This window comes from Lathamus discolor, chromosome 7 (assembly GCF_037157495.1).
Source record: "Lathamus discolor isolate bLatDis1 chromosome 7, bLatDis1.hap1, whole genome shotgun sequence".
In the NCBI taxonomy this organism is placed as follows: domain Eukaryota; kingdom Metazoa; phylum Chordata; class Aves; order Psittaciformes; family Psittacidae; genus Lathamus; species Lathamus discolor.
Genome location: NC_088890.1, coordinates 6,854,623 through 6,878,153, shown reverse-complemented (window position 1 = coordinate 6,878,153; position 23,531 = coordinate 6,854,623). Strand labels below are relative to the sequence as shown.

The 23,531-nt window shown below is 61.6% G+C and overlaps 1 protein-coding gene across 3 annotated transcripts; it reads left to right on the top strand.

Moving 5' to 3' along the window:
* Positions 1-773: 773 nt before the first annotated feature.
* Positions 774-23,281, top strand: LOC136018104 (semaphorin-3F-like). Of its 3 annotated transcripts, none has more exons than XM_065687024.1 (19): positions 774-1,049; positions 4,304-4,474; positions 13,447-13,607; positions 13,766-13,828; positions 14,112-14,231; positions 15,597-15,677; positions 17,755-17,848; positions 18,235-18,354; positions 19,274-19,413; positions 19,488-19,602; positions 19,769-19,838; positions 19,961-20,105; positions 20,194-20,416; positions 21,147-21,235; positions 21,433-21,474; positions 21,674-21,831; positions 21,907-21,974; positions 22,562-22,695; positions 22,778-23,281. In XM_065687024.1, exons 2-19 carry the CDS (start codon positions 4,357-4,359, stop codon positions 23,186-23,188), a joined length of 2,352 nt encoding a protein of 783 aa, XP_065543096.1. In that variant the 5' UTR covers positions 774-1,049; positions 4,304-4,356; the 3' UTR covers positions 23,189-23,281. The 3 variants fall into 3 exon arrangements, with proteins under 3 accessions (XP_065543096.1, XP_065543095.1, XP_065543097.1); XM_065687023.1 differs by lacking the exon at positions 774-1,049 and adding an exon at positions 1,183-1,325; XM_065687025.1 differs by lacking the exons at positions 774-1,049; positions 15,597-15,677 and adding an exon at positions 1,183-1,325.
* The last annotated feature ends 250 nt before the right edge of the window (positions 23,282-23,531 follow it).

Here is a 23,531-nt window from a genome sequence, read left to right as displayed (position 1 = left end):
CTCAGGGGTGAAAATGCTCCAGCATCAGTGCCTGCTTGATGGTGTCTACTGGTCTCCATGCTGTGGCCCTTATGTCAGGATGGCCTTGGTCCCCTGTACCCTGCTCCTGCCCAGGGAGCCTGGCTCAGAGGCACCGGCATCACCCTGGGAGGGACAGCCCAGGCCCACACAGGCACAGGCTTGGTCTAAGATCAATGCACCTTTCCCTCTAGGAACCCTGTTTGTACTTTCTTGGAGTCCTTAATGCCTCATTACCCTGCGTGGGAGCAGGGTAGCGGAAGAAGAGGTGGAAAACCTGTGGATAGGACCTCTGAGGCCAAGGGGGAAGATCTTGCTAGAGTGGGGGTCACCATGCTTGCACCGGGGTTATACCCGCAGCAGAGGGAGAGGCAGCTCCTGCCTTTACAGGCAGCACCGCGGAGGCCCCAGGCTTCGGGAGCAGAGCAGGGTAGAGGAGTGTGACTGGAATCTGGAGGGCTCCGAGGTGCCCAGCTCCGGCAGAGAGCCACGGGGACCAGCTGCTCGGCACCTGCCGGTACTGCTTTGGAGGGCAAGATGCTGCGGCGTGCAGGGGAAATGGTGCTGGGCAGGGCTCGCCCAGAGGCCGGCAGGTCCCGGGACAGCGGGATGCAGGGGACTGGAGCAGGGCAGGGATCACCCATCTTCCCTTGGAGTGGGGCTGCGGGTCACGGGGGGATCAACGGCGGGGGCGGGGGGAGGGTGGGGGGGCAGAGGGAGCGAGGTGGGGCTGGGGGAAGAGCCCCGCTCCCTGCCCAAGGAGTTGCCGTGTGTGGGAGGCGGTTTCTCGCAGGAGCCGCAGCTCTCACAAAGCCGCCGGCTCGCCCGGGCTCGGCTCCCCGCTGCCTCTCGCCGCCCAGGGCCGCCCCCCGCCGCCCGCCTTGGCAGACAAAGGAAGGCCGTCGCTTATCTATCTGCTTCCTTCCCGGGGCCGCCGGGAGGGCGGTGGGCGCCGGAGGCCGACCGAGCCGCCCGCGGCTTCTCACTGCGGGGCGCCGCCGGCACGGAGCAACAAAAGGCCGGAGCTGGAGGTGAGCGATGGGGGAGGTGGCGGGCCTCGAACCCGCGGCCCTCGGAGATGGGCGGGGCTGGCTGGGCGGGGCTATGCAAATCACGTCCCCCCTTCTCCCCCCGAGCAGTGCGCGCACGGGCTGCGGCGCCCAGTCGGGGCCGGGCCGCTGCCCCGCCCCGCCGCCGCCGCCGCTCACGGGCCGGGGCTGGCAGTCGCGATGGCGGGGGGCCGTGGGTGCCGGGCGCGGCGTTGAGCCCCGCCGCCCTCCACACCCCAGCCGCTGGCCCCCGCAGAGGTAAGGGCGGGGAAGGGCGGCGGAGAGGAGCCCCCGTGCGGGGAAGGGGAGCCCCGGGAAAACTTTCTGCCGTTCGGAACTCGCGTGTGTCCCCCCGCGTCGTAACTCGCCGGTGGAGCGGGCAGGCTGGTGGCTGCAGGCCGGCGGCGGGATCGCTGACCTGAGCTGATGGCGACACCAGGTGTTCCACAGCGCAGCCCCGTCCAGCTTAGCGGGCGGCGGTAGCGGGGTGGTGGCAGCCCCTCCGGTGACCCCCGCTCTCGGGAGCCGCTGGCTGGGTAGGCGCGCCCCTCTCCGGTGGCGGGAGGGTTGTGGCTGGGCCACACGCCGGGGACGGAGGCTGGCGGGGCACTGCTGGGGCAGGGCGGGCTGCGGCAGGGCTCGGGGCGCCCGAGGAAGCGGGGCTGGGGAGGGGACGCACGCCTGAGCCCCCCGGCACCGCGGGGCACGCAGCTGAGGGCCGCCCGCTTGGGACCCCGATCACCTCCGGGGCCGGGGCATGGGGCGGGCAGAGCGCGGGGGACCGGGCGCTCTCCCGGGGCCGGGACAGGCGTGACCGGGGGCCGGCGGCGTAAAGTTGTGCGAAGTTATGTCCCGGGTGCGAGGGGCCGAGCCGCGCGGGCAGCGTCCTCATTTCGTTTTATTTCGTACTGTTTCCCCCCCCTTCCCGCCGGTGGCATCGCGCGTTCGGGCACCGCGGCCGAGAGGAGGGGGCAGGCTCCCCTCCCGCTGCCCATCCTGCCCGTGTTCCTGTGCTCCTTCTCTCTCCCAACACGTTTCCTGCACCCTAGGCTGGCTCCTGAGGCCACTGGGACAAGGCGTGCGGACAGCCCGACCTCCGAGCCCCCCGAATTCCCCCCTCAGGCCAGGGTCTCGGCCCCAAAAAGGCGTCCCCGTTCCAGCCAAGGAAACCTTCCCCTAATTGCTTCGGCTCCGCCGCGCTTGGTTGACCGGCCTGGGGAGGGGGGATAAAGTCGAGCGGGATTTTTCTCATCCTTCGGCAGCACCAGCAATGGCCAAACTTTTATTGCTAAGGAAAACACCCCAGCCCCAGCCAGCACGGATGCTGGGGGAGAGGAACGTGGCTGCTCTCCCCCCCTGGAGTTCCCAGTTTCCCTGAAGCGCAGATGACCCTGGAAATAGAGATTTTTCTGGCCAAGGTGCACTCCAATGGGCCATTTCCCTTTCTTGCTTCCTTGGAATTTGCCTTTCCCGGCCGGGCCTGGGTGCCCCCGCTCGCCGCCGGCCCTTTCCCCCCTCCTCGCCCTGCGCTCGCTGCGCTCCCCTCCTCTCCCTCTTTTCCTTTGTTTGCCATCTCGCTCCTTGTCTCTGACGCGTACGCCGCTCCATCCAAATGCAATAGTGGGATTTGCCAGAATTATTTCCTAAAGCTGCCGGGGAGAGCGGGGGGAGGTTTGAATGGAGAGGGGGGGTTATTTAACTGCAACCAACTGGAGTTTTGGCTGGCTGGAGGAACTGGGGGCTCGGGCTGTCCCGGCTCTGATGGGAAGGGCAGAGCCTGGAAATGGGTGGGAGAAGGGGGGGCAGCCTGGAAGGGGGCCGAATGCCAGTACAATGGAGAAGAGCTGGGTGTGCTCTGGGGGGAATAGAGCAAATCGAAATATTTCCTGACTCCGAAGGCAAGAGTAAGAAATAAGATACTGAGCCCCCGTGAACAGCGATGCCGCTGCGCTCTGGGGCTTGCCCCAGTGCTCGAGGAAGCGCGTCACTGGAGGGGCCCGCGTGCCGGTGACAGTGCTGCTGCCCTCGTCCCGCTCAGGGCTGGGGTCGGTGTGGTGTGTGCTGGGCACCCCGGGAGGGGCCAGCCAGACCACCCGGATGGGCTGTGGGCAGAGCCCCAGGGTGCGGGGTTGCCCCCTTTGCAGCTCAGCATTCGTCTCCCTTGTGCCTCAGAGGGTTCCTGGCCACCCACCTGGCACCTTCGTGTATTCCTGTGCCCTGTGGGGCAGTGCTGCTCCACCCAGCTGGCACAGCGGTGGAGGGCACGTCCCCATGAGGGTGGCATGGTGGGGACCCCCTAGCGCAGAGGCTGGGGCTCCTTGGATGCTCAAGCACCCCGGTACCACAGCATGGTGCATCCCACCCTGATCTGCAGCTCCTTGGGGATGTGAGGGGCTTCCCACTGCAGGCCTCCTTCCAAATCCTGTCCTGAGCCCCCTGGAGCTCCCCACCCCAAGGGTGCTGCCTTGGGAGAGGGAACAGGGCCCGAGGAGACTGTCCCTTGGTGGGCGTGCTGGGGGCTCTGCTGTGCCGGGGTGCGTGTGTGGCTTGCTGGAGGCAGCTTGGCGGACTCCGCTCCGTGCCGGAGCCCCAGGGAGTCCAGCTGCCTGGCACACAGGCAGGGCTCTTCTTTTTTTTTTTTTTTTTTTTTTCTCCTTTTTCTTCCTCTTTAATTTATGAAAGGGAAAAATTTTCTTTTTTTTTTTCCTTTTTTTTTTTTTTTTTTTTTTGTACGTTCTTGGTATAATGAAGTCCAGATTTCCTTCATGTTGGAAAGATTTGATCCCAGCTCTGCTTGCTGTGGCTTTGCTGGGGGCTGGGACGAGAGGTGGGGAAAAGAGGGCTGGGAGTGGGACCCCTCTGGGTGCTGGGGTGGGGGGAGCCAGTGTGGTGGTGGGGGGGGAATGCTGCAGGCTGGAGGGGTGAGGACGATGCTCCTCACCTGGGCAAGGCTTGCCGGCTCATCTGGAGGAGTGTGCCGCAGCCTCCAGCGCTGCCCTCCCCTCGCCTTGCACACTCGGCTTGGCACCCATGGAGGTGAGGCTGAGCACTCCCTATTCCTGCCCCCCCACCATGAGAGCAGAGTTCGGCTGAGATGCTCCGGGCTGGCGCCATCCCCCCCTGGAGGATGCTGCATGCTGGGGAGTGGGATGGGGAGATGTGGGGCTCGTCCCCGCCCCCGGGGGGTGGTGAGTGCAGCACACTGACATCCCTCCTCCCTGTGCACTCTTTGGCAGGCTCGGCCCCCCCCGGACTCCCCTCGACCCTGGCACCCAAGCGTGTGTCCACCATGCCCGTGGTTGGTGTCCTCCTCTGGACCACCCTGCTGACTCTGGGCTGGAGGGCTGCCCACGCCAAGGATCACGGCTTCGGCTTCGCCACCCCCAGGGTCCAGCTGTCCTTCAAAGGTAAGAGCCTGGCGGCGTAAGTCGGGAGCAGGGAGGGACCCCAAGAACGTGGAGAAGACCGGGGCACCCTGGTCCAGGCTGCTTCTTCTCATCTTGGCGGGCATCAGCAGGCTGCACCCCCATAAATCTCTGCGTGCTGAGCTCCCAGTCTGCCCCCCACCCCAGTCTTTAGGGCTATCAGCCAATCCAGTTCCCCTAGTATGCTTCCCCTTGCAGATGGGTGGCTCCCTCTGTCTGTCAAAGCTGGGTGCAGAGGTGCAGGGAGCCCCCCAGCTACACCCCGAGTCCAGACACCAACTTGATGTCAGTGACCCCCCCCCAGCTGGCGTTAATGCCTGGGAGCTGGCAGGGAGCCGGCAAGAGGCAGGAGGGAAGCATGCTGGGGGTGGGGGGAAAGGGGCTTAACTCTTCGGTAACAGGGCTGCCTGACCCACCCAGCCCGCACTGGGAACTCAGGGAGACCCCCCCGTTCAGCTTTAGGGTGCATGTTGGCAGAGGGGTTGGTTCTGAGTGCCTGTGTCAAGGATGCTGAGAGGGGTGGGATGGGGGGCAATGAGGCAGGTTGCAAATCTCAAGAAGCAGAACAAAAACTGGCTCTGCCATAGTGGTGTCTCCAGTGCCAGGGCCATACTTCCATGCATCCCAGCCCAGGGACAGGTGTCAGGGGGGTGACAGGCATGTGGAGCTCCCTGTCTGCCTCCCGCTAGGGTCCTGGGGGACATGAGCTGCCAAGGAGAGCTGGTGCTGCCTCCATTGCACAGTGCCTTTGCCCCTGCTCAGGTACCAAACCCATGAGCCCAGGATGCAGTGACAGAGCTGATGATGAGCACGGCAGCTCTGGTCTGTCAGAGTCCAGCAGGAGATGCCGGAGGGGGGTGATGGCAGCACAGCACAGATAGGGTTAGACACCAGTGTAAAGGCTGGTTTCAGCAGGAAAAATGGCTGGTATGAAGAGGCTGGGGACAAGTCTGGGCTGGAAAGGTGTGAGCAGTTCCTCCCCACGCAGCAGGCGCTGCTTTGCCTCTTCAAAAGGCGGTTTTGGTGGGGTTTTGGGGGTTGATGGGGCACTTTGGCCACTGCTGTTTCCTACCCAGGGATGTACCTTGTGCCAGCTCCAAGTGTCTTCCTCATGCCCACGGTCAGGGGAGGCTCTGGTGAGGCCCTGGCTGGACCCAGCACCCGCCGCCCCGGCGAGGTGTGTGTTAATGCCTGTCGTCGTCCCACAGCCGCCGGCATACCCGGGAGTGGGATTAATTCTGGATAAGCATGGTTGGGCCTGTTGTGCTGTGGGTGAGGGCTGCTTTGGGGTTGGTGTTTTGTCCCTGGCTGGGTGGAGCAGAGGTCACTGGCTGTGCCCAGGGGACCAAGTGCCTGTGTTGGGAGCTCCAGTCCTTCTTTCCACATGGGGTGGTCTGGCAGGGCCCCCCTATGCCCTTTCTGCCCAGAGAGGAATTTGCAGTGGGAGAAGGGCTGGTTTGCACTGGCATATGGAGAAAATAGCACACTGGGATTGCGAAGGGATGTGCTCACCCCTTCCTTGCCCCTGCCCTTGTAGTGTGGTGGCAGAGAATGAGCCCAGGGTCTTCCTCGAGGGTCAGCTATGAGCTGCATGCTGAGCTGCTGGTGAGCAGCTTCCCCCAGTTGATAATTGCCCAGAGCTTCTTTGAAGCCATGGGCTTTGCTTCCCAGTTGATCCCTTCTCTTGCATGGGTAGCCTGGTACAGTACCTAAATCCCTGTCCCCAACCCCCCTGGGGTAGCTGAAGGCAGTGGGGCTGGATGTGATGGGAGCTAGGCTGTGGGACACTGGTGTGGTGAGTTGAACTGAGCCCTGCTAGCAGGGGCATGACCACTGTACTGCAGGGGACCTGTTGCCTATTGGCGTGGGCTGGAGGGATGCTGCTGCGGTTGGGGTGCAGAGCCCCACCATCAGCATCCTTCATGCTGAAAGCTGGAGCATCGCAGTGCAATGGTGTGGCTGTGGCCTCGTGCTGGTGCCTGGTGGGGTGCTGGGAAGGAGCTGTGTGTCTCCGTGTCTGCCCCCCCCCCCCCCACTGCCTGGAGCTCTGCCAGCCCGGGGAGCGTCTCTGGGTTTGTTTGCCTTTGCTTGTTATCGTGCGCGGAAGGTTTGTCGCAGCTCCCTGGGGCCTACGTCATCCTCCACGGAGCCCCAGCGTCTCCGAGTGCTGTGAAAGAAATAATATATGAAATAAGGAAGCCCTAGGAAAGGAGCAGGAGCCAAGCTCCCTTGCCCTGCTGCAGGGTCATCCCCCGGTCCTTGCCCCCATCCCGTAACCCCTGTGGTCCCTGTCCGTCTGTACTTCTCAAGGCTTTCCTGTCCATGTGCTGGCGGGAGGAAGGTGACCGGCACGGAAAGAACAGTGCTGGGAGCGGCTCCGGCATGGCTCCGTATTGCCAACAGCTCTTCCCAGATCCCAGCCCAGTGCTGGCCAGAAATAGGGTGGATATTTTTAATCATCTCCTTGCTAACAGTTCCCCCTCTTCTCCCATACACATCCTGCGGCCCCCCCTCCTCCGAGCTTTCCTCTGGGCCAGGGGCTCGGGCACCAGAGAACTTGATGCTTTCCCCGCAAGGATGCAGGAGGTGATGATGATGATGGTGATTCATCCCTCTGTGTCCTGCTGCCCATCCGGCGTGGGAAAAGCATGCGGGAAGGAAGGGTGGGCTCTCGCCCCGCATCATCGCGGGAAGCCCTCAAGGTCAGGGCTCTCCATGGGGCTTCAAAGGGGGAGCAGCCATGCCAGCACGTCTTGGAAAAGTGACAGCGGAGCTCCAGCCGTGGGGCAGCCCTGGCCAGGAGGGGATGGGTGAGAGGCAGGGCAGTTTCTGCAGGGGGAAAATGTCACTTTAAAAAGGATAAATCAAGTGGTGGAGTCTCTTGTGGGCTCTGCTGTCAGACCCCTGCCTGACCTCGCTCCTGGATGCCTCATGCCTCAGTTTCCCCTCCCGCCCTCCTGGCATCTCGGCTGGGGGCCATCGGCACGCTTGATCCGGGCTGGGGGGGTAGCAGATGGCTGGAGGGGAGCCCGGCAAGGGGCCGTGTCCCCAGGGCCATCCTGGCGCCCTCCTAAGCTGCCACAGCTGTGGGCACTGCTTGGTGACAGCGCGCTGGGATAAACATGGGGGGAAACGGGGGGGGCATGGGCAGGGCCAAGGGCACGGGGACAGCCAGGTCTGGGGATGTGCTGGGGAGGCTGGGTGCCGTTAGTCCCCATCCTGGCATGGGTTGCGGGTGCACCAAACCCCTATGCTGCTCCTCAGACCCCTCAAAGGTGGGGGGCATGCTGCAGTCCTATCCTGTGCCTTGGGGAATGGGGAACATGGGCCTGAGCTCTGTGACCTCTAAGAGGATTTTCTCAGCTGTGCTGATGGGGGGCTGCAGCAGCCCCCCACTGTGCTGGGACCGGCTGCTGCCCAGGGATAAGCCCCCCAGGCTCTGGCTGCAAACCTCCATAAGCTCCTTAACCCCACATCCAAAAAACCCCCATGTGATTACAGCCCCCGCCCCCCCAAGCCAATATCTAATAAGCTCATTAGCCCTCAAGTTAACACCACTCCTCCTGGAGCAGCGTGGCCTTTCCTGGGGTCCTGGTATGTGTCATCCCCTAGACCCAGCTCCAGCCCTGTCAGCCCCTTCCCAGAGCACCCCCGGCTGCTGCTCCTTCCGCTACCTTTTTGGCATGGAGCAAATGGCCTGGAAAAGCAGCTGTGTTTCTGTCCGGCACCTTGTCTGGTGCTCGGGGGCTGCAGATAGAAATAATGTCAAAAAAATTTGAAACAAAACCCCCAAAGGCAGCGGGTGGGGACCCCTCAGCTCAGCTCTTTGGTTTGGGGGAGATGCAGGTATTTTTCCTGAAGCCATGCTCTTTCTCGAGGGGATTTTCCTGCTGCTGGAGCATCCCATGGCCCGGCTCCCACTGGGGACCAGGGTCACTGCTGCCCAGTGATGCTCGGTGGTGCCAGGGTCCCCCCTGCCCATGATGCTGCTGGGGCACATTTGCCGCCAGTGCTTGGGGCAGGCTCCAGGCTCCGCGGGATGAATCAGCGGTTTCGGGTGAAAAAATGTAGGTTTTCTTTCTTTTATGTCTTTTTTTTTTTTGTGTTGGCCTGTGCCCAGCTGGCCGGGCAGCAATGGGGGTGCACCCGGCCGGCCCCGCTTTCATCCTGAGGGGTTTGATCTTGGCAGCCATGGCACCTGCTGTGAGTGCTGGCTGGAGCGATGCTCCGGGGGCGCTGGGGATGGTCTGGGGTGGGATGCAGCGAGCGGAGCTGGAGCCATTTCATCTTCCAAGCCCCAGCAAGGCAGCTTTGGTTTCCTCCCACCTGTGAATCGGTTAAATGGGAAAAGAGCTTGGCTGGGGGCCACGGAAACTCTCTTATTACATGTAATTAGCTTAATTACATCATAAATAACCCATCAAGGGGTAGCGGAGTGACGTTCAAACAAATAAGCAATTCTGCTTTCATCGTGCGACCCACCCAACTCTTTGATCAACCACAATAACAACAAATGCTTTAGACACGCGAGGGGATGCATCCAGCCCCCCATTCCTCTCCCAGCATTGCTCCCCATCGCTCCCCTCCACCAGGTACCCAAGGAACTGCTTTCCAAATTTCAAGCAGGGAAAAAAATAGGGAGGAGCATCCCTCAAATTTGGGGTATGCTTATAAATTTATGGGATAAAATGCTTTGGGATGGAGCTGGGATTTATCCCTGCTTGGCCAGGCTCCCTTGGGACTAGCGCTGAGCTTATCCATCGGCATTTGGAGTGAATTCATTCGTCCCTGTGCAAAGAAAGGGCTCCCGAAAGGCGCTGCCTCTGCCAGCCGGGGGGGGGGGAGAGCGGTTATTGAATATAAACACGCCATGTAATTTACATGCTAATTATGTTGAATGCGCTACAAGCCCATAATTAGAAACTAATTAGGTGAGAGCGCCTGTAATTGGTTTTGGGGGGTGCAACTATGATGCACGATTGTGCACCTGGGGAGGTGACTGCCTCGGGTCCTTACGGCATTAAATCTTAGTGCCGGCGCCCTGGTGATGTTGGGGGGGAGATCAGGGGGTTTGGGGGGCTGCGGTGAGGAGTAAGCAGCCCTTTGGATGCTCGGTTTGTCGAAGGCCTCCAGTATCTCCCCCTTGCGTTAGGGGTCAGCTTCCCTCTCGTGCCAATGGGCGACGGGTCGGGACCGGATGGGGGACAGTGCTGGCAGTCAGCGGGGGTGGAGGTGGGGGCAGCTGCCGGAGCGGTAGATTCATCCCGAATTTGGCATTACGGGGGGAATGAGGCTTTGCAGAGGATGTAATCGGGTGGTGCTGCTTGCCACAGCGAGCCGAGCATCGCCGGTTCCTGGCCGCCGGCATCGCTCGAGGGCGCAGGGTAATTAAATCTCAATGCCTGAGGCCACCAAACGGTGCTGGGGAGGCGAGTCTGGGGAAGGGGGGCTCGATGGGGGCTCCGCGGGACGCTGCGAAGGGACTCTCCCCAGGGAGGCCACCCTGGCTGCGCTGCTGGGCAGCTCCTGGCTCCGGTGCTGGGTAATTAAAATGGGATTAGGCTCCCGGCCAGCCGGGAAAGCTCTGCTGGTGCCTGGGCTGGCAGCGTGGATGCAGGAGGGAATAAGCTCATCAGGACACACCGGCTAACGAGGTGGCTTCAACCGCCCCGCGGGGCCCCTGCCCTGCTCTGTCCCCAGGGTCCCGCTGCGTTTGCTGGGGGCAGGTTTGGGGGCACGGTGGCAGTGAGGGATTAGGAGGGCAGAGCAAGGGGGTGTCAGTTTGGGAGGTCAGAGGTTGGGGCAGGGGCTCGCCCGCCCCTCCGTCCCCTTTGGAGAGGGCGTCACGGGGCAGTGGGTCCGTCACCGCCCTGCTTCAGGGGTGCCCCCTCTGATCGCTGGGCTGTGGGGGGCTGAATGGCTCCCTTTTGTGCTGCTGGTCTTGTGTCCTGCTGAGTCCTGGGGCCTGCCATCCTAACGGATGTGGGGTATGTGGGACCATCACTCATATGGGACCCTTCTACACCAGTGTCCAGCACTGCCTGGCTCAGCCCCACGGTCCTGGCTAGAAGGGTGAGGATGAGAGCATATCCCCAGGGAGCTCGGACATGGTGTCTCTGGGCCAGGCAGCAGTGGCAGATGTGGGGTTGTCCCAGTGTGGGGGCTCCGGCCCAGTTTGGCCACCACTGCCTGTACCAGGGCTGTGTCTGCCCCAAGCACCATGGGTGAGTGCATGGTTCCAGCACCAGGTCCCTGGGCTGGGGGTCACCCACTGCCACAGCTGCAGCCGGGGCCATCCTGCCCGTTCCTGGCTCCTGACCTCCAGCCCCACAGCAGCATCCCTGGGGCGGGGAAAGCTCCAACAAATTCATCCTGTGTCCCCAGGGCACTGCATGAGGCGCACACATGCACACACATGCACACACTCACTGCATAGAACACCTGTGCACACACATGCAGTGTGGGACACATACATACACGCACATGCAGTGCACACTGTAAGTTCATGCACACGCATGCACGTTATGCTATACACACATGGTGAATGGGGCACACACATGCACGCACATTGCACACTATATACATGCATGGTGCATGGGGCACACGCATGCATGCAGGTTACGTGCTGTACACACACATGTGCTGCATGGGGCACGTGCATGCACACGCACATGCACACACCCACTGCGTGGGGCACATGTGCGCACGCATGCAGCATGGGGCATACATACACATGCAGTGCACACTGTACGTGCACACACACACGTGTACAGCATGTTACCCTCTACACACACGGTTCATGAGGCACACACATGCACGCACATTACTCTCTGTACACATGCACATGCTGCATGGGGCACATACATGCACGCACACTACTCACTGTACACACACACGCACTGCAGCTGCAGGCCATGGGACAGGCAGGAACCAGACCCATTGCGCCACAGCACAGGCAGGGAATGCTGGGACAGGCAGGGAGCATCTGGAGCCCAGATGGGACAGGCAGGAGAAGGAAGGAACGTGCTGTGGGTGGGCAGCATCCCCAGTCCCCTGTCCTTTGCCACCCCACCTCTGCCGTGGTGGGGGCACACTCCTGCCTGCAGCCGCTCCGCATGCCCACCATGCTCTCTCCATCCATCCAGCTCTGGCAGGCAGGCAGGCCCCAAGCTGGGGGGAGGTTGATTTCACCTCCTGTGATGCCATTTCCCATAGCCTGCCCCAGCGGCTTCCACCCCGTGTGCCCAGCACGTACTGGCCTTACCATCATGGCTGAGTGGTGCTGAGCAGGCTGTGGGTGTCTCTCCATGGGGCTGGGGAGCACTGCTGTGGCCATGGCGCAGAGAGGGTTCTCCCAGTGACACTGGTGGGCATGGATCTGGCTGTTCCTGGGCACCCCTGGGCCTCTTTGGTGTGGGCTCCCATGGAGACCCTCCTTCTCCCTGGCCAGGGTACCCACCCCTGGGATGCCAAGCAGGAGGTCCTCAGGGCTGTGTGAGGGAGTCCCTGGCACTGTTGGGGTTCCGGGGTGCAGGGCACAGCCCCCCACCATCCCTGTGCCCAGGATGGGAAAGGACCCTGGGGACATCCATGGGACATTGCCAGCCCCCTCTGGGGTCAGGGAGATCTGCAGATGCTTGACATCCTGGGTGGGAACGGCACCAGGTGCCTGGAGCCCTGCCTGACCCTGCTGGGAAGCTGGTGTGATTTTCTTGCTACTGACCTGCAGGACCCCATTCTGCTCCTGCCCACGATGGGGGGTCCCTGTGGGGTCCCTGACCCCAGTCCAAGCACCTGGCGCCTGCATGGATGGGGCCTCAGTGAAGGGACAAGCTCTGCAGGGTGGGGATGATCATGGGGCCAGCGTACCATGGAGTGGAATCTGATGGCTGGGGATGGCATCCAAAGGGGGTGACACCTTCAAAGGCGTCATCTGAGGCAGATGGCACCCCATGCATGTGACATCCAATGAATGGGGATGGCTTCTGATGGCTGTTGGTGTCACCCAAGGAGGGCGACACCTCCAAAGGTGGTAGCATCTCCAAAGGAGGTAGCATCTGGGGCAGATAGTGTCCCATGGAGCTGGCATCTGATGGCTGTTGGTGGCATCTGAAGAGAATGGCACCTCCAAAGAGAGTGGCATCTCCAAAGGGAGTGGCATCCAGTGCAGATGTCATCCCATGGAGGTGGCATCTGATGGCTGAGTGGCTTCCAAAGGGAGTGGCACCTCAAAGGGGTGTCACCTCCAAAGGGGCTGCATTCAGGGCAGATAGTGTCCCAAGGGCTTAAGTCCTCTCTCGCTGTTGCCGTGGCCCCTGCTGCGTGGTCCTTGGCACGGGCCCACATCATCTGCAGCACTTCTGCCTTCCATCTGGCTGCCTCATTGCATTTGTGAATATTCATGACCCTCATTATCCTCTTTCACTCGTTGCTCCCACACTCGGGCTAAAAATAACTTCCAAGGGGGGATGGGGTGTGCGGGGCCGGGGGAGGCTCATCCCGGCCCCGAGAGATGGCTCCTTGGGGTCCCAGCTCCCCATCCGAGCAGCCTGGCTGGGACATGAGGTCACAGGGCAGGAGAGGGACAATGCTGGAGCTTTTGGGAGCTGTGGGCTCCTGGATGGGATGTCAGGAAGCACCCCCTTCCCGACCCATCTTGGTGGGGAGCTCCACTCCCTGCTGTGGGGCGCTGGGTCTCTTGAGCCTAGATCCTGTTATCCCCTCCTCTGGCCACTCCTGGTTGTCCAACCGGCCATGACCATCTCCATTGTCCCATGTTCTGCACAGAGGTGGCAGCATCATGGCACTCATGGAAGGGGAGATGAGCACCATGGCCTGGAAGGTGGCATCTCCTCTCGCAAGACGTCCTCTGGCCAGGACCAAGCTTGGACTTGGGCACGGATGCACCAGAGAAAGTTGGGGTCCTTGGGGTGCTGACACCTTTGCCCCCACAGAGCTGAAGGCGACGGGCACAGCGCATTTCTTCAACTTCCTCCTCAACTCCAGCGACTACCGCATCCTGCTGAAGGACGAGGACCACGACCGCATGTACGTGGGCAGCAAGGACTACGTCCTCTCACTGGACCTGCATGACATCAACCGCGAGCCCCTCATTGTAAGCAGCCATAGCGGGGCCGGGGGAAGGTGGAAGGGGGACAACCAGGGGCTGTTTCGCATGCCAGGGCAAGAGTTCGATGGGTATCGTTGGTGCTGGTGGGGAAGAGGTGGAGCAAGGCAGGAGCTCTGATCTTCCTTGGTCTGGTGTCCCTGCAGATCCACTGGCCCGCGTCCCAGCAGAGGATTGAGGAGTGCATCCTGTCGGGCAAGAACAGCAACGTGAGTGGCCATCACCAGCACCCTTTTGGTAGCAGTGGGAGGCCTGGTGGCCAGCACTGCGGGGGGATTCATGCCCTGCCCTGGAAAAGCCATCTCCTGAGTGCCCTCGCTGCTTCCTCCTGCCAGTCAGGGTTGAGCCCTCCTGTTTGCCAGATCATGGCCCATGCCAACCCCAACCCGTGCTGTCCCATGCCACATGCCATCCCATGGCCACAATAACCCATGGCCCCACCCCAACCCATGGCCCCTCACTGGGGTTGTCACCTCCTCTTTTGCTTCTCAGGGAGAGTGTGGCAACTTCATCCGCCTGATCCAGCCCTGGAACCGGACCCACCTCTATGTGTGCGGCACCGGCGCCTACAACCCCATCTGTGCCTTCGTCAACCGTGGGCGCAAAGCCCAGGTGAGGGGAGGGAGGGTTGAGGGGTCTGAACTGGTGCCTGGCCCAGCAGTGCTGGCTCGGCTGGGTGCAGGAGGGTGGCATGGCTGTGTTGGGAGGGTTGGGGGGCAGAGGGCTGGGGGCAATGGCAGGCTGGAGGGTGACCGTGGCTAACGGTGCTGTGCTGCCGAGCGGGGCCAAGCCATCTCTGCAGACCGAGGACATCTCTCCATGCTGGAACTGGGCTGCCCTGGCTGGACCCTGATGCTGGCTTCCATGTAATGTGCCCTTCCACCTTGCTGGCTGCAGCCACTGCTGGATCTCCATCAGGACAAGGGGCATGTCCCCCCTCGGCTTCCCACCTGCCGCTGGGCTGCTGAGCCCCTCATCATATATGTGGAGGATGCTCAGCGCTGCACCAGTGCCGGCACTGCACAGGGAGAACCATGGCAGTGGCAGTGGCAGAGCATGAGACCATGGTGGGGATGTCCCTGGATGGATGTCACCAGGCCCTGAGGACCACAGCATGCAGCAGAAGGTGGCATTGAAGCCACATGCAGCCAAGCTGGATGCACAGTGGACAGAGGAGTGCTCTCAGGACAGACCTGGAAGGGAGCTGGTCTCTGCAAGTAGCAGCATGCGTGTCCTGGGGGGCCCCGAGCCCCGCGAGGTGTCCGTCCCCTCTGTGCTGGGTGGCACTTCCCAGGCCGTGTCCTCTCCTGTGGTTGGAGTGAGCCAGGTGCCACCAGCCCGAGCCAAGGGAGGATCACGACGCTGGACATGGAGGACATGGAGGATGGGCATCTGCCCTGATGTCCCCAAGGCATAGGCACAAAGTGATGTGGCTGCTGCTTGGGCCACTGCTGACTGGAACTGGACTGGGACCAGATAAGGACTGGACTGGGACTAGACTGGGCAGTGGCAGCTTTAAAGGAGGACCAGGGTGCTGGTGCCGTTGAGGACATCATGGCCTGTCCCCTCCATCAGATCCAGCAGCGATGTGGCAGGGACGGGTGGTTCCAGTGGCCCCATGGTGCTGGCAGCTTCCCACATGCCACAGCTCATCCCTGAAGTGTTGCTCCTCTGCACAGGGCGCTGCCGTCTGTCAGGTGCCATCTTTGTGTCCCCGGGTGTGAGCCCAACCCGGGTGGCTGCAGGCAGCCGCCTCGCTGCTCTGCCCTGCCCCAGGGCACTCCAGTTCCGTGGGGGAGAGGAGGATCCATCCAGGAGAAGCTCCTGCGGGAGGCCAGCCCAGCCCGCAGCGTCCAGGGGAACCACCAGCACAGGCACCCATCACCCAGTTTTAGGGTCCCCTTCACGTGTCCCTGCTCTGGGGCTTTCTCCCCCCACCCCCCAGCGCTAACTCTCTGCCCTGCTCCTTTTCCCCAGGGGTTTCCGCCGAGCCAGCCGGGAGGCCGGGAAGGCAGATCCACCGCCAGCCCCCTCAGCCCGAGACCAGCGCAGAGCAAGGTGGGAACCGCTCTGGGAGCCCGCTGCAGCTCTGCCCGCCTCTCCCCGGGCAGTGCTGGGGCCGCGGGCTCCTTCCTCCCACCGGCATGCTTCCAATCCCAAGGCAGGGGCCCCATGCCATGGGCATCCCTGCCATCTCCTTCCCTCTCAGCACAGCATCTTCCGGCCACCGGCCTGGCATCTGCTCTCCTTCCTTCACTAACTCCTTCCTCCCAGGACGCGCACGAGTCCCCATACAGGACACTGTCAGGGATGATGGCTCCCCACTGCTGGCTTTGCCTGGCTCTGGGCTTGCTGTGTCCTTTGGAAGTGGGACCATGTGTTGGCAGAGCCAAAGGGCTCAGGATGTGTTAAGGGGACAATGCCAAGTCAATGTGCAGGAGGTGTTTTGGTAGGGTCTACATAAAAATCACTGAGCAGCTATTTTGCCATGACCTGGAGGGGCTTGTGTCCTCCCTGGCTTCCGGGGACACCCAGCCCACCCTGACAGTGTCACCCCCTGAGCCATCCTTCTGGACTAACATGGGTCAGTGCATGGGCTGGGAAGCTCGTGGGACCTGGACCCCCCTACCTGTCCCTCTGTCCCCTGGCCCCTCCACTCTGAGGGGAAGTAGAATTGGGGCAGAGGCCATGAGCGCCTCTCTGGCTGTGGGCAGCTCCTGCTGCCGAGTTCCCCAGTGCCAGCTGAGTAAGCACTTTGCCATTTCAACTCCCTCAGCTCCTCTGGTTCCTCCCTCCCTTCTGGACCTGTCCCCAGCATCTGCAGGGAGAAGCTCCTGGATGCGTTTCCTGGGCCAGGGCTCCCTGGCGGCTGCTGGCCTCTGCTTCCCGGCAGCTCTGATGTGTTTCAAGGCACATGAGCCAAACAGCAGTGCTGGCACTGTGACGGCTCGCGGGCTGCCTGACTGGGAGGGTGAGATGGTGCAACCAGGGCCAGGGCTGTACTGAAGAGCCAGGCTGTCCCTGTGAGAGTTTGCCCAGCTTGGGAGCAGGGCCAGTGCCAGGCAGAGGTGTTGGTGATGGTGATGGAGGTCCAGATGGTGCAGTGCAGCGACAGGGACAGTGGAAACATGACTGTGCCCATCTCTGTGGCTGGGGTTGCGTCGGGGGGAGCTGGCCTGAGCAAACCCTCTGGTGGGAGATGTTTGTGGTGAGCATCCTGGCTCCCCACTCCCTCCTGCACTTCCTGGAGCTGAGGGCTCTACCAGGACACTGCTCACCTCTCAATGGATGGTGGCTGACACCACATCCATCACCCCTGCGTCAAAGCCAGAGTACAGGACCAGCCCAATTTGGTTGCCTGAGGTCCCCCACAGTGCCCATGGGAGGCGATGTGCGGCTGCTTCATCCCAGATCTGGGGGTTCATATGCTGGGGGTGAGGGGAAACTGCCCCCCCAACCAGCGCCAGCAGAAGACTGGCACTAGTAGAGGATTTTGCATGCATCTTCGGAGGCAATGTGGGTCTTTCCCCTGCCTGGGGACATGAGACAATGCCAGGGGATGGCTGCAGGGAAGGCAGAGGCAACAGCGGGGAGATGGCCTCTAACGACATGGGGCGATTTCCCTGGAGTGGGCACAGCATCTGACCGTGATGCCACCCCAGTGGCACCCACTGGAAAATGGATCCTGACAAGAGGAGCGCATCAGGTCCAGCAACTGAGCTGTGCCAAGCTGTGCCACTGGCCAACCCCTGCCTACCAAAGCAGCTGGAGCTGAGTGACCTGGAGCCAGCCAAGCAGTGATGTGTAGTGTGACCGGCCAGAGCAAAGAGGCGGCTGGAGGGAGATGTTTGCCCAGAAGTGGACCTGGGGAATGGATGTCCTGTTTCAGCCTGGCAGCTCAGCCAATCTCCAAGTGGTGGAGGGCATGAAGAAGCACCCAGAACATTGGAGGTGTAGCTCATGGGAGCTTCAGCTTCTCAGAGACCTGCAGACTCTTGGTGTGGTCCATCTGCACCCATCCTTGCTGCTGAGCTCCGTCCTGGAGGAGGCTGCCTCTCCTGATGGGCTTTGGAAAGTGCCACAGGGATGGAGGGGTCACAATCTCACCGGCTCCTCTGTTTGCTTCCTTCTCCAGGATTATATCTTCTACCTGGAGCCAGACAAGCTGGAGTCGGGCAAGGGGAAGTGTTCCTATGACCCCAAAGTCGACACCGTCTCCGTGTTAATAAGTAAGTCTTGTAGCTCCCTGGGGCTGGTGTTGCCTGTGTTAGGCAGAGTGAACATGTAGGTGATATGGGACAGCTGCTCACACTGTCTTCCTGCATTGCCCAAATATCCCTCAGGAGTGGGGCTCCTGCCCCTGCCACCACTGTCTGCTACAGCTGTGGATGGCCAGGCACCTGGGATGCCCAGTCCTTGGGCACTTGGCCCAGTGGAGCTGGGGTCCTGGTTACAGGCCAGTGCCCGCCTCCTGAGCTCTCTGGGACAGCCCCTGGCAGTGGTTCTTGGTTGCCTGGTGACTACCAGCCAGGGCTGGGACTTGATGGAGCCAGGGGCAGTGGGAGAAGATGGGTGGATGGGACTGGCTGGGGGTCTCTGGCTCTGCTCTCTGCAGATGAAGAGCTCTATGCTGGCGTCTACATTGACTTCATGGGCACAGACGCAGCCATCTTCCGCACCATGGGCAAGCAGACAGCCATGAGGACAGACCAGTACAATTCACGCTGGCTCAATGGTGAGTTGGTGTGTCATTGGCCCAGGTTCTCTGCGAACCCAAGGGTTTCAGCCCTAGAGATGAGACCCATTGTGTCATGCTGCATCCTTCTTCCAGGGCAGAGACAGTAGCCAGCATGGGCAGGTGAATGGGTGGTGGTGTGGGGCAGATGGGTGTGTGAATGGTTGGACAGATGGGTGAACAGATGATGGATGGATGGATGGATGGATGGATGGATGGATGGATGGATGGATGGATGGATGGAAGGATGGAAGGATGGAAATACGGGCAGAAGAGCAGAGAGATAGCTGTGTGGGACAGTGATGGATGTGTTAGGAGCTTTGCTGGGCAGCAGGAGCAGCCAGCTGGTGAGAGATGGGGCTGGCCCTGCCAGAGTCCGTGAAGGGGTTTGTGCAGGGCTGAGATGTCAACCATGTCGCCTGCAGTTGGTGACCCCGAGCGTCCATCCTGCCCTCCTCGGAACACCCCTGCCCGCGGGGCAGCAGCTGAGTAAACAGAGCAGAGCAGATGGGATGATCCTGCCGGGCGGGGGAGCCGGCGGGGCGGTAACCCGAAGAGGGGGAGCTGTCAGCACAGGCTGGGCACTGGCTGATGGATGGCAGGGAGAAGCTTCCTGAGAAACTTCCAGGCTGCATGGTTCCTCCCCAGGGGGGAAGACTAGATCCCACCACCCTGCTCATAGAGCTGCAGGAGCTTCCCACCCCATGGACCTCAGGGATGCTCTGAGCCCCTTCTGGAGCATCAGTGTCCTCTGGAGAGACTTGGTTCCTCAGCCCACCTCTGGCCTAGATCCATCTCTCACCCTGTGACCACAGCAGTGCTCTTCTATAAGTGGGGTGATGCCGGAGGAGAGGGAGCTCCGCATGGGGTGCGGGGTGCTGCTGGGCTGACAGTGCCATGCTGTACCATGTCATTCCAGACCCAGCCTTTGTCCGAGCTCAGCTGATCCCTGACAGCAGCGAGAGGAACGATGACAAGCTCTACTTTTTCTTCCGAGAGAAGTCGGCCGATGCCCCGCTGAGCCCTGGGGTCTATTCCCGCATTGGACGCATCTGCCTGGTATGTGGAGTGGTGGGTGGGCTGCGGAGCGGGCAGGGGAGGCAGGGCTGTACACAGGGGTCCCTCTGTTCCAGAACGATGATGGGGGCCACTGCTGCCTCGTGAACAAGTGGAGCACCTTCCTGAAGGCCCGGCTCGTCTGCTCCGTGCCAGGACCCGATGGGATCGAAACACACTTCGATGAGCTCCGTGAGTGAGCGAGGATGGGGATGGGGGCCTTCTGCACCCCTGTGCACTTTGGGGGAACCCTTGATGCCCCACACCTCGTAGTCTCCTCGCTGCCCTGGTGTCTCTTGGTGCAAGGGGGTTCCTGCCCACCTTCCCCATGGTGACACCACCATCTTTCTGTCCCAAGAGGACGTCTTCATCCAGCAGACACAGGACACCAAGAACCCTGTTATCTATGCTGTGTTTTCCGCTTCGGGGTGAGTGCTGACCCTCCTGGCACACAGCAGTGGATGAGGGGTCCCAGCTAGGGGGATGTCCCGGTGGTGCTGCAGTGGTGGCAGCACCAAGCTGGAGGGTGACAGCAGGTCCTTCCTCTCAGGTCAGTCTTCAAGGGCTCTGCCGTGTGTGTCTACTCCATGGCTGACATCCGCATGGTCTTCAACGGGCCATTTGCACACAAGGAAGGACCCAACTACCAGTGGATGCCCTACACAGGCAAAATGCCCTACCCCCGGCCAGGCACCGTGAGTACCCCTAGGCACTCATGGGGAGGTGACTCAAACCCACACTGGGATACCGGGTCACCAAGTGCTGGTGATGTTTGTGCTGTAGTGCCCCGGGGGGACCTTCACCCCATCCATGAAGTCAACCAAGGACTACCCTGATGAAGTGATCAACTTCATGCGCGCGCACCCGCTGATGTACCACGCTGTGTACCCCACACACCGGCAGCCGCTGGTGGTGCGCACCAATGTCAACTACCGCTTCACCACCGTGGCCGTCGACCAGGTGGACGCGGCAGACGGGCGCTATGAGGTGCTTTTCCTGGGCACAGGTACCCACGCCGCGCACCGCGGGGAACGCAGCATGCTCCGCCGCGGCCCCGGAGGGCACGGCCACCGCCGGGACTGGCCAGAGCACGTTGCCCTCCGCCATGCTGGAGCAGGGTCAGGGGCTCCAACCCCCACCCTGAGATCCCTGCCCTTCCTCAAGGCTCCAGCCTGGTTCTTCCCCTGCCCCGGTGCCCAGTTCCCACCCCCAGGGCCAGCAGTCCAGCATGGTATCTCCTATGCTAGGGGTGACACCATCCAGCCTGGTCCTCCCCCTACCCCAGAGCCCATCCTACGTGCTTCCTCTTGTCCGTACTAAGCCGACCATCATCTAGCCTTGTGTCTCCTCTGCCTGATTGCCAATCCTAGAGGCACCAGCATCCAGCCCTGTCCTTCCCCAGCTCCAGTGCTGGGGACACCATCATCCAGCACAGTGCTTACCCTGCTCTAAGATGCACCCTAGAGTCCCTGTGATCTATCCTCGTCCTTTTCTGCCCTGCTGTCTGTCCCCAGCTACTGTCCCCACCTTGCCCTGGATAGTGACAGTCCCTGGCCACAGGCAGTGACCTGAGCTACACACCAGGCACAGCTGCCCACTATGGCAGGAGAGAGATGGGAATGATCCTGGGGGGATCATTCTTCCCCCCAGCCCCAGCAGGGACCCCCTTCCCAGCCAGGAAGGACGCAGGTGTCCAAGGGTGGCACTGAGCTCCTGGGCATCGTGGTGTCTTGCAGACAGGGGCACCGTGCAGAAGGTCATTGTGCTCCCTCGGGATGACATGGAGACAGAGGAGCTCATGCTGGAGGAAATCGAGGTGTTCAAGGTGAGGGCTGGCCTGTCCTCCACCCTCTGCCAAGTGTCCTCAACCCTTCCAACCAGCCCCTTGGGACATCAGCCAGTCCCTTGAGGCTGCTTACCCCTGCCCCAGCTGCCTGCAGGGGGTCTGGGGTACTCACCCTGGGGCTGCAACATGGGCCAGGCAGTCCCCCCTCCATCTCCTTCATTTCTGCTCCCATCTAGATGCCAGCACCCATCAAGACAATGACCATCTCCTCCAAGAGGGTGAGTCACAGCATGTGGCAGGGGTCTGGGCAGATCCTATCACAGGTTTGGCTGTGGCACTGCCCAGTGTCACTGCAGCAGCCAGATGGCTCTGGTGTCTCAGCCAGACCCAGTACCGGCAAGCTGCAGCTTATTCTGGGGTGTCCTTGTGGAGTGGGGATGAGACAGCACCTCACCTGTCCTCTCTGTCCCCCAACAGCAACAACTGTATGTATCCTCGGCTGTAGGTGTGACTCACCTGGCCCTGCACCGCTGCGACGTGTATGGGGAAGCCTGTGCGGACTGCTGCCTGGCCCGGGACCCCTACTGCGCCTGGGACGGCAGCGCCTGCACCCGGTACTCCGCCTCCTCCAAGAGGTACAGGGGGGCCAGGGAGTGGCAGGAAGGTCCCCCTGGCCCAGACTCTAATGCTCACCTCCCACCTCCCCACAGGCGCAGCCGGAGGCAGGATGTGCGGCACGGCAACCCCATCCGCCAGTGCCGAGGCTACAACTCCAATGGTGAGGGAGGCCTGGGGGCACCCCGCAGCGTGGGCATAGAAGGGTGCACGCTGAGGGCATGGGAAGGACAAGGTGGCAATGGCTGGAGGGAGCATGGGTGGCCTGAGCGGGACATCTCTCCATGGGTGGATGGATGCCCTGGTGGGTTGATGATTGTGAGTGTGGATATATGGGTAAAGGGAGAAGGGAGGGAGGGATGAATAGATGGATGGATGGATGGATGGATGGATGGATGGATGGATGGATGGATAGATACACTGGGGAGGAGAATGACTGTGTGGATGGAGGGAACATGGATGGATAGGTGGATATTTTGGGGAGGAGAATGAGCAGATTTGAATGGGTGGGTGGGTGGGTGGATCATGGATGAATGGATGGACGGATGGATGGACAGATGGACTGTTGGAGGTACACCCTTGTGGAAGCATGGCTGCACTCAAGGAGCACATTTGCTGGGTGGCTGGGGACCAGACAGACCTGTGGCTGGCAGGGGACAGGAGCTCCTTGCAGAGTCATTGGTCAGGAGGAGGGTGGCAGGGCAGGGGTGCAGAGGCGCATAACCCGCTGCCCGTGGCACACCCCCGCAGCTAACAAGAACGCAGTGGAGGCCGTGCAGTACGGGGTGGAGGGCAGCACCGCTTTCCTGGAGTGCCAGCCCCGCTCTCCCCAGGCCAGTGTCAAGTGGCTGCTGCAGAAGGATAACAGCGACCGGCGGAAAGAGGTAGGGCAGGACACAGTGTCGGGGGGTGCCGGGGAGTGCTGGGCTCCATCCGCCTGAGACGTGCCTCCTGTGTCCCCCCCAGCTGCGGGTGGAGGGCCGGGTGCTGCGGACGGAGCAGGGCTTGCTGCTGCGCGCCCTCCAGCTCGCTGACAGCGGCCTCTACTCCTGCACTGCCACCGAGAACAACTTCAAGCACACGGTGACCAAGGTGCAGCTCCGCGTGCTCAGCAGCCGCGCCGTCCACGCCGTGCTGGTACAGGCAGAGACCCCCCCTGGCCTGCCGGGGGCCCCCACTCCCCGCTACCAGGACCTGCTGCAGCTCCTCACCCAGCCCGAAATGGGACTCCTGGACCAGTACTGCCAGGGCTACTGGCGGCACATAGCCGCCAGCCCACCACAGCCACTGGCTGGCCTCAAAGCCAAGGAGCAGCAGGACCAGAAGAAGCCTCGAAACCGCCGGAATCACCAGCCAGAGACCTACGGGCATACATGAAACCATCATCAGGGACTTTGCTAGCACAAGTGGTCTATTTTTCCCCCCTTTTAATATTAAAAATATCTATAAATAAATATATATATATACACATCCATGCACACACACACGCAGACACATGCACTCCCCACTCCCATGGGAGGTGGTATTTATTTGTAGGTTGTACATAGTCACTGGGGTGATGTGACCCCTCTCAGCCTCAAGGAGGAGCAGGGACCCCCGGGTAGCCACAGCAACCATCACTGTCTTCCTTCCTGCCCCAGGATCCTGGTGTGCGGAGACCACTGGGCACTGTGGCCACTGTCATCGCGCAGCTGGGGAACGGCCCATGCAGGGCCTGGAG

Excerpts from the sequence above, each read along its gene's own strand:
- LOC136018104 (XM_065687024.1), top strand. The coding sequence starts at position 4,357 with ATGCCCGTGGTTGGTGTCCTCCTCTGGACCACCCTGCTGACTCTGGGC. Across the intron at positions 13,829-14,111 it reads TGTCGGGCAAGAACAGCAAC|GGAGAGTGTGGCAACTTCAT; the intron begins GTGAGTGGCCAT and ends TTTGCTTCTCAG. Across the intron at positions 21,832-21,906 it reads TACTCCGCCTCCTCCAAGAG|GCGCAGCCGGAGGCAGGATG; the intron begins GTACAGGGGGGC and ends ACCTCCCCACAG.